Source organism: Anabrus simplex, chromosome 4 (assembly GCF_040414725.1).
Source record: "Anabrus simplex isolate iqAnaSimp1 chromosome 4, ASM4041472v1, whole genome shotgun sequence".
In the NCBI taxonomy this organism is placed as follows: Eukaryota; Metazoa; Arthropoda; class Insecta; order Orthoptera; family Tettigoniidae; genus Anabrus; species Anabrus simplex.
Window position 1 is genome coordinate 241,928,120 of NC_090268.1, and position 10,256 is coordinate 241,938,375.

The 10,256-nt window shown below is 37.7% G+C and overlaps 1 protein-coding gene across 1 annotated transcript in view; it reads right to left on the minus strand.

Moving 5' to 3' along the window:
* The window catches only part of TfIIB (transcription factor IIB), a 162,454-nt gene extending 156,896 nt beyond the window's left edge, over window positions 1-5,558 (minus strand). The window contains exon 1 of the mRNA XM_067145464.2: window positions 5,425-5,558. Within this exon, the coding sequence (XP_067001565.1) occupies window positions 5,425-5,441 (17 nt within the window). The 5' untranslated portion in view covers window positions 5,442-5,558. The remainder of the gene's footprint in view (window positions 1-5,424) is intronic.
* Window positions 5,559-10,256: the final 4,698 nt, after the last annotated feature.

The following is a 10,256-nucleotide window of genomic DNA, read 5'->3' on the forward strand; positions in this document are numbered from 1 at the left end:
CCAATTACACTCATTTTTGCCAGTAGTCTCCCATGATGTATCCTATGAAATGCCTTAGATAGGTGAATCGTGATACAGTCCATATGACCTCCTGAATCCAAGATATCTGCTATATCTTGCTGGAATAATACACATTGAGCTTCAGTGGAATAACCTTTCCTAAAGCCGAATTGCTTTCTACCGAACCAGTTATTAATTTTGCAAATACCGAGCTCGATAGCTGCAGTCGCTTAAGTGCGGCCAGTATCCAGTATTTGAGAGATAGTAGTTCGAACCCGACTGTCGGCAGCCCTGAAAATGGTTTTCCATGGTTTCCCATTTTCACACCAGGCAAATGCTGGGGCTGTACCTTAATTAAGGCCACAGCCGCATCCTTCCAACTAATAGCCCTTTCCCGTCCCATCATCGCCATAAGACCTATCTGTGTCGATGCAGCATAAAGCAACTAACGCCAAAAAAAATTTGCAAATATGGGTAGAAATATTTTTGCTTTTATAACCTAATAGAAGTTATCACGCGCCATAGTCCATCGCCTAACTACGTACCAGCATTTCCATTGGGTGAGACGCTATGGGATATGACGTCACTCCTAGCAATGAAGTGAATTCCGTTACCAACCCGCGCACAAGAAATACACAACTGCCCAGACCAATGGAGGTGTCACGCGGGATACTAGAGGCCTAGGGCCGCTTCGCGGCTTCTAACCTGGACGCCCCCAGGCCCAATGGCTTTGTCACTGACCAATGGTCTAACCAATCCAGACCAATGGCTTTGTCACGCGGGATACTAGAGGCCTAGGGCCGCTTCGCGGCTTCTAACGTGGGGGCTTAGGCCCCCAGACCCCCTTTGCTTGATCCAGACCAATGGTCTAACCAGTCCAGACCAATGGCTTTGTCACTGACCAATGGTCTAACCAATCCAGACCAATGGCTTTGTCACGTGGGATACTAGATGCCTAAGGCCGCTTTGCGGCTTCTAACCTGGGGGCGGTTGCTTCATCCAGACCAATGGTCTAACCAATCCAGACCAATGGCTTTGTCACGCGGGATACTAGAGGCCTAGGGCCGCTTCGCGGCTTCTGACCTGGGGGCTTACGCCCCCAGACCCCCTTTGCTTCATCCAGACCAATGGCCTAACCAATCCAGACCAATGGCTTTGTCACGAGATTCGTAAATAAAAGTAGTGCCGCTGCACTAATGAGATTCGTAAATAAAAGTAGCGCCGCTGCACTAGGACTAGTGTTTTATATGAACAGTTGGCAGCTCTGTCCACCGCACGATCAAGTCCTTCGCGAGAAGCGAGCGAGAGAGAAACAAATGACAGTGCAATCGCGCCTGGATGCGTAGCGCTGGAAAATGTAAGGTGTTCTGTACTTTTGCCCAAATATGCCTAATACAATCAGAAATGCTTTCCCAAAGCTTACAAGCAATGCATGTCAATCTGACTAGCCTGTAATGTTCAGCTTTATGTTTATCACCCTTTCTTTCATACACAGGGGCTACTATAGCAACTCTCCATTCATTTGGTATAGCTCCTTCATGCAAACAATAATCAAATAAGTACTTCAGATATGGAACTCTATCCCAACCCATTGTCTTTAGTATATTCCCCAAAACCTGATCAATTCCAGCTGCTTTTCTAGTTTTCAACTTTTGTATCTTACTGTAAATTTCGTTATCATAGGTAAATTTTAATAATTCTTTAATATTAGTTACCTCCTCTATATGGACATTATCCTTGTAAACAACAATCTTTACATACTACTGACTAATTACTTCTACCTTTTGAAGATCCTCGCATACACTCCCCACTGTTCATTAATGATACCTGGAATGTTCTTCTTCAAACTGGTTTCTGCCTTAAAGTACCTACACATACCCTTCTATTTTTCACTAAAATTTGTATGACTGCCAATTACACTTGCCATCATGTTATCCTTAGCTGACTTCTTCGCTAGATTCAATTTCCTAGTAATTTTATTCAATTTCTCCTTACTATCAGAAACATTTCTAACTATATCTTTACAACCTGCACCTCCTTCGTAGTCTCTTCACTTCTATGTTATAATATAGTCCACCACTGAAATATTTGTTCTGAATGAATAAATGTTGCAAACTTTGGGCTGAGAAGACTTGGGAGTAAAGAGAGCAGATATTTGACTGTGGTATGTTTCAAACTATCAGTGGAGAGATGACGTGGAACAACATTAATTGACGAATGAGCAAAGCGTTTAAAAGTAGGAAACATCACAATATGAAGATGAGCTGGAATTCGAAAGGACAAATTGGGGCAAATATTCATTTATAATTGAGGAGTAAGGGATTGGAATAAATTATCAAGGCAAATGTTTGATACATTTCTGGGTTCTTTCAAACAGGTTAAGAAAAAGCTAGGTAAACAATTGATAGGGAATCTGCCACATGGCCGACAGCCCTAAATGCAAATCACTGACGATTGATTGATTGATTCACCGAAGCTTGCTAAAACCATTGTGCGTCTCAATATATGACTGTGAAAGGGGGTACTTGGCTTACCTGCACAAAGGTCTACTGAGATTTTAATTCCTATTAATTCCTCAGTGCCTGAGCATAAGGAGATTCACAACTACAAATAAAGCCAAGCGGCTGAGGCCTGGACAATGACAAATAGGGAGAAGAGTAAAATCCAAGCCAATAAAATTATATATGTAAGAAGAATGACGGGAAAGATAGATTGAGAAATGTTGTGAGAAAGGAAGTTGGAATGGAAAACGTAAATCATAGAATTAATAGGAATAAACCAAGATGGTCTGGACATGTGATGAGGATGGAGTGGAAAGGAACACCAAAATAGATGATAAAGTTTGAGGGAAAGAGCGGAGAGCAACGGGCAGACCTAGAACAAGGTGGATCGATTTAATAAAGAGGAGTACAAGAAGAAGAAAGCTGTTTTGAAATTATTAGCCCACTCAATTTTTCACCTCTCAGCCACCACTCCAGTATAGTGTATATCCTTTCCTTGTTCCCTTCTTTCCTTTCCCCTTCCATTTAACTTCGCTCAACCCAATAATTTCTCCATAAAATACACCACTTCTTCTGTCTTGATTATGCCCACCTTCATGATGTCTACTACTGGTTGCGCATTTTTCACAGTTCCCCAGTACACCAGGAACTGCATATCTCTTGCAGGGTACGCCTAACCTTTTCCAAGACAAGGATAGAAGTACCTTATCATCCTCAGAATCCTTTCTTATGACGTTAAAAGTTGCAGGGGCTTTCTACAAATGCCATAAGTCAAGGAATTGTTACTTCTGGAGATGATATGACCCAAAAAATGTAAAGAATTGTTAACTTCAGATTTAAAACTGAATATATGGGTCCAATGAATTATTCAAAAGTTGAAGCAAAGTTTCTTCTTTAATAAGGCAATGATCAATAATAGCAAAAATTGTAACCTACATATCTTGACCAGAAAACAATGCCCTGAAGTTTAGGCTACTGATAATTTTGGTGTCCTCCTAATTGTCCAGATAACATTGATAAGACAAATAGTTTCAGTTGCAAGTCTTATGAGTCTATCTGTTTCATGTATTTTGGATTCATTGCTGATTAATTGGAGGTTTCTTATTCACTTAACAAAAACTGAGAAGAGTATTTTTTTTTAATTTCTTTTGGATAGTGTCAGTTTATATTAAGTTATAACTGTTAGGTTCTTCAGTCTGTCAACACTAATTTGTAAATAAATAAAATAACATTTAGATAACAGATTATACCTGTAAAAGAAACAACTGAATGTGCGTGTACAGTATAACCAAGAGGAATACTAAGCTGAAATCTGAATGTTGTATTAAACACTCTACATCTAAGTAGTTCTATAACAGTAAACTAAATGACTCATAGGCCTACATGCCAAGCAGCAGTGGAAGTTGTTCCACTTGGACTAAATCTCCCAACTTTTCCAATCATGGCCATAAATTCCCTTTCAATGTTACTGCATGGCTCAACCTAAATAAGAATTAAAATATGATGAAATAAATCTGTTCATTCTAATTAAATATCTGCAATCCTTTCCAGTTAATATTCTTCCATTTTCCTCTGAAATGCCTTTGAACATATGAACATTCAATCAAATTTGCACTCCATGATTTCATACTGAATTTTCAAACATCTTACCGTATTAAACACGATTCTTGGTTGACTAAAACATACAACACAACTCGGAAAGAATTCATGGCAGTTCATCATTTTGTCAGTACTTCCTGCACACACAAAACTAACTTACTTCAGACATGATTACAGATCGAGGACCGGACGAGTTTCTGTAACTATATAGATGCCACTGTAGCTCTAACTGTTTCTCTGATTAACATCTACAAACACATACAGTCTGCAAATTGATTCCATGGAACTCAGTCTGCGAATCACTGATATACAAAGCCCCGAACAGAGTACCTACATGTATTTTTGGTCCACTAATAAACAGATCAGTCTCAAGAAAATAATTGGGGAACAATATCAATGAGTGTAAGAATATGTCTGAACAAGATAAAAAGCTATAAGAATGGAGGATGAAATTGGAAAAAAAAAATCACCAAAATTCTTGGATTGCTAAAATCTAGAAGTTCAGAAGAAAACATGGCAGAGGGCTATAGTGGAAATGGTGGTTGTGTCAATCCAATCCAGTCAAGTTCAGATTCTTTTACCCAAGAGGGAAAATAAAACACTAGGCCTAGTTCATCCTAACTAACCTAATTTTTGTAACAGGCTATTAGCAAGTTTGTCCTATCACTCAATAATGTTCCAAAATTAATTATTCCTATATTTTCACCATGCTTGTCTACTTAAGCTACTCCTTTGGTTTCTAGCACATGTAGTTCACAGAAGCGCTTAAGTCCTGCCAAATGTTGACGGTGAAATGAAATGTTTTTCCATTACACAGAAAAAAGTCTACAATATGGTGACAAGTTGTGTAACAGCCAACGTACAATCACAGCGTTAATGAGAATCATTTATATGCTTAATGATGACATAGGTTATATATCTTGTAGTCTTCGGTCTCCCAATTTTCAGACCATCATTTTGCGAGGAAATACCGTACTTCGTGTAGATACTTGTAACAATGGACTGGATACTTGCTATAAGCTTTAAATAATCATGAAATAGAGTTTCAAAGTAGATAATGAAATAATTCTATGTTACGCCATCCAATTCTATTATTATTGACTCCAAGTTAGGACTAAACATACATCAATAGAACATCAAAGTGCTGTCAATCAACAATAGCAATGAAATCAATTTCAATATATCTCCGTGATGATCTAAAATAATAATAAGGGAATACGAAATTCTATGACACATAATTAATACCTTGGTTATTCAACACATTACGCACTATAATGTATAGCATTACATTTCATACTGATTAATACAGAGAAAGGTAACTAACCTAGATGAAGTTGCCATATTCGCGCACTGCCCAGGTGTTTACTGCCATCGAAAACAATTGACGAACATTCGTTGACATGAGTAAGAGTTACCAACATACTTATCAGAGAGTGGTGCCGTGAAGCAAGCCCGGACTTTACTAAGGCCAAAACATTGAAGATCCGACAACGTCGCTTGGATTCAAGCATATGACTAAAGGCCGGTCTCCACTGATTAACATTTAACAACAACATGTTAAATGTTAAAAGTGTTAAATGTTAACTGGTGACACCATTAGCATGTTAAATGTTAAATGTCAAAAACTGTTTCATTTAACATTGTGTCCACACTTAATAAACATGTTAAACTTGACATTCTTTGTTTATATACAGATTGTTCATCATATCAGTTTATGGTAATACATTTGGATGGTGTCTAGTATTTTTAAATAAGGACAATGGACTCAGATGAAGAGGAATTGGCCTTTGTTATTGCCACTGTTGCTTCTTGTTATGATTTAGAAATGCAGTTTTATTAGGCATATTTTCTCCCCTCACTCTGCTCATTGCTTCAAAAGCAAACCACTTCGAAGTATAAACTTCGTCCGCTCCCGACTACCGAATTTTCTGAACTTTCTGCAATTCTCGACTGTACTGGGAGTGGAGGGACGCTAGTTTTATTTTTTCGATTTACTCGCGGGAACAATTATAGATATTTTCGAGTTCCAGGAAACTGTCGGCTTTCTTTGCTTTATATCTGTATTCCTCTGATGAGACATCCCACAAATAAGGCCTTTCTATTATATCATTAATTAAGTCCAGAGTAATCTCCTTGCTCTACTCCATTTCTGACTATACATTTTAGTATAGTGCAGAGAGAACGACACACGTGCGTGTACTGTATTTGTAGCTTATAACAAAGAGAAGGAGTGTTGCGGAGTGTTGTAATTATAATCCTATTACATGAGGAGCACGTCGTTTGCGTCGTTTAGGTTATGTGTTTGCATGGAAACATCATGGAAGTTGCCGAAGCTGTGCCGACATCGCACGAACAACGAATTGACTTGACATGTTTTCCACTTGGAGCGGAAAACACGCCAACATGTTAAAAGTGTTAACTCAACATTCTGAGTTAACATGCAAAGTCAATTGGAAGACACAATCACAGTATACATGTCAACTGTAACATGTTAAATTTAACATGTTGGTGTTAAATGTTAAACAGTGGAGACCGGCCTTAACATGTTAAATTTAACATGTTGGTGTTAAATGTTAAACAGTGGAGACCGGCCTTTATGTGTTCATAATTTGTAAACAGGTCTAAACTGGTGTATCATAATATTTTGTGATGTGTGTGAATTAACTTGATGGCATTGTTTAAAATTCAGAGTATACTGAAGATATTTTATCTGATATAGTTTAAAAAATTAACCTACACACTATTTGGTTTCCTGGAACGGCATTAATTGACGGCAAAGGTGAGCTTTCTCATGTTGCAGTACGTACAGTACAAGAGTGACAATCCATATCGTTTTTAAAGCCATTCCGTGTTTGTATTTTTAAAACTGAGTAGTTTAAAAGAGCAGCATGGTTGTGTTATTTTATTTTACGTTGCACAAGTATGACAACCACAACTAAAGCTATGCTTAATTTCAGATGCCAAGACATTGCCGTGTTCCTTCGTGCTCTAGCAACTATGATTCTAATCAAGAAGGATACATTTCAGTGTTTAGATATCCTAAGGATGATGCAGTGAAAGCTTCGTAGTTGAAATGTGTCCCCAAGGACAACTGGAACCCTACTTCATCTAGAGTGGTCTGCGCGAAACCCTTTGCTCCTGAAGATGTGGAAATATTTTAAAACTTACATTGATCACAATGGTGAAAGGAAAACAAAGACAAAAGATAGGCCTACATTAAAGTCTGGTGCTCTCCCTAGAATTTTCCCAAACCTTCCCAAATATTTAACCAAACCCAGTCCATACATAAGAAAAACTCCAGATGACATGCGTAAAGAAATTCAGAAAAGAGAGGAGGTGTAACTTCAAAAACTTGCTCATTAATTGACAGAGTGTAAAATACAAATTCATTTTCACTAATTTCTGTCAACCATCTGTTTCCTAAACAGTCAGCAAGGAGGGTTTTACAAACTGTTAAGGCTACCAAATCTACAATTTTGTTCAGCTGTCAGATCATGGGACTTTCATTGAATCTCACTCCGATGAAGAATTTCCATGCTCGAAACAAGCAGTGCTTTCAGTTTCAAATCCTGTGTGTGTCCAAGAAGTAATATTCCAACTTTTTTTTCAGTTTTCATTTCTAATTTACTACATATCTTCTTCCTGTTATGCTGCTATTCGCAGTCAAAACATTATGTTCCTTCCACATTCTAGACGTCTCAAACGCATAGAAAATGCATTACGTGTGTCACCTGATCAAGATAATGACAGTTTTCTCAAGAGTATAGCACGTGGTCTTTCTGTAAGGGAGTGACAGGTAAATCTCCTTTTGGATGAAATGTATGTGAACTCATATTGCCAGTATAAGTCAGGTGTTGTGCATGGCCATGCAAAGAATCAAACAGGAAAGATAGCTAGAACCATTCAGGCCTTTATGATAAGTTCTGTTCTTGGGAGTGTTTCTACTGTAGTTGCACTATTGTCAGTAAAAAAGTTTAACAGGTGATGATTTAGCTATCTTGACAAAAAAAAGCTATAAGTACTGTCCAAAATTGCTGTTTTAATGTGCTTAGCATTATTTCTGATAATAATCGGATAAATCGCAACATGTTTTCTGTTCTAGATGGAAGTTCAAATTATAAGATGCCCAACCCAAAGTGTGATTCTTTTATGTACTTTTTATTGGGTATAGTGCGCATTCGTATCCCTGATATATCACTATAAAATTTGTCACACATGGAACATAATAATTGCTTTAACACATACCAAGGGAAAAATCTGCGGCAAATTAAGAAATATTTGATTTTTGGAGAATATTATATACACGTACTTTACCACCTTACAAGTACATTTGGTGTTACGCTCACAGTGACACACGTATGTCTTTTGTCTTACACTTTCAACAATTTCGTGTGTGATGTCTGTATTCACTGAACTTCTTTGCTTTCGTTTCATTGCTTCAATTGTCAATGACATCATTTCCTGAATTGTATCGCGATATGCAATATTTAATAGGCGACAGAATGGTATGGCCAATGTACATAAGAATAATTCTGTGGACTAGTGATTTATTGGTCCAGGGATCGAGCTACTTTCGTTCGAACAAAAATAAAAATATTTATTGGTCCAGGGATCATGCTATTTTTCTGTTGACCTCCATTTTTCTGTTTGAACTGGCCGCTCTAGTCATACGGACAAAGATAATGAGAATCCACGGACATAACACTCCCATTCCACGGTGCTAGCCCTGGATCTGAAGAAAGTAACAAAAGACGGCACCAGCAGCGAATGGACAAAGATAATGAGAATCCACAGACATAGCACTCCCATTCCACGGTGCTAGCCCTGGACCTGAAGAAAGTAACAAAAGACGGCACCAGCAGCGGAGTACGACATAAACCAGTCCTGTCTACAAGCCTGAAGGATGTTTTCATATTTCTCAAATAACGACGGTATTTCTTAATTTGCCGCAGATATTCCACTTGATATGTGCAAAAGCAATTATTATGTTCCATTTGTGACAAATTTTATAGTGATATTTCAGGGATAAGAATGCGCATCGTACCCCCTTCTTTTGTTCCACATTTGATCCTGTTGTTGGCCATCGTTGTTCAGTTTTCAAAGCCCAGTTTTCAGTGTTGAGAGAACTGTACAAGTTAGAGTCCAACAAGTTATTGAAGTGTGCCTCTAGGCTTAATTACAAGTCAGTGTTTCCCTCAGTCATGGAGAGGCAGAACGTACCTCTTGCTTTTAATATTTTTTGTAACGAGACAATTACAGCAGTGTCTACAAGGGGCTATTCTGAAGTAGAATATTTTCCTAACTTGATTAATAGATGGTGGACAGTTATGAACATTAAGAGCAAGTCAATTTGAAGCAGAAAGAGAGAAATGGATGCTTCTCCATTCACAACAAGAGATGATAACAGATTACAGTTTATTAAAGAATTTGTGAATTGCTTGAGGACATGGTTTAATATGACCTTGCAATACGGTCACCTTTCAGTAGACATTTACAAAGCTCTCATACAAACAACAAGTGCCATGATTGAGTTGATAAGCTTTTGTTTAGATCTACATGAAGCCGAGTATGTGTTGCCAGGAAAGTTTCAAACCGATAAACTTGAGAAGAGATTTAGTTCTTATAGACAGTTGTGTGCTGCCAATTATAATGTATCTGTTTTACAAGTTTTTGAAGCTGAGAAAAAGATAAGAGTGCAGTGTTTGCTAGGATTACGGTCTGGAAAATATAAAGAAATATATTTAAGCAAGAACACGTTAAATTAGATTCCGATTCATTAAACACAACTGACGAAACAGATGTATGCAGTGAATTTTCCAGTGTGCTAGTTAAAGTAAATGAAATAGAAGTAGACTTTGATAACATGTTTCCTGTCATTTACATTTCAGGTCATTTAGCTTTTAAGCAAGCCAGTAAACTTAATTGCATGTACTGTATCTCGAACACATCAAATGAAACAGTGGACAATGACAAGTTTAATAGCTTAAACAGAGGTGGGTTATCGGTCCCATCAGAATTGCTCTTAAATGTATGTACAAGTGTACATAAGATCATGCAGATTTTAATTTCTGAGGAATATTAAGTACCGTAAACTGGGATGAACAGGGACAACGTTTTCAGTTTTTCCGATATATCTTAGTAATAAATAACTTAGTA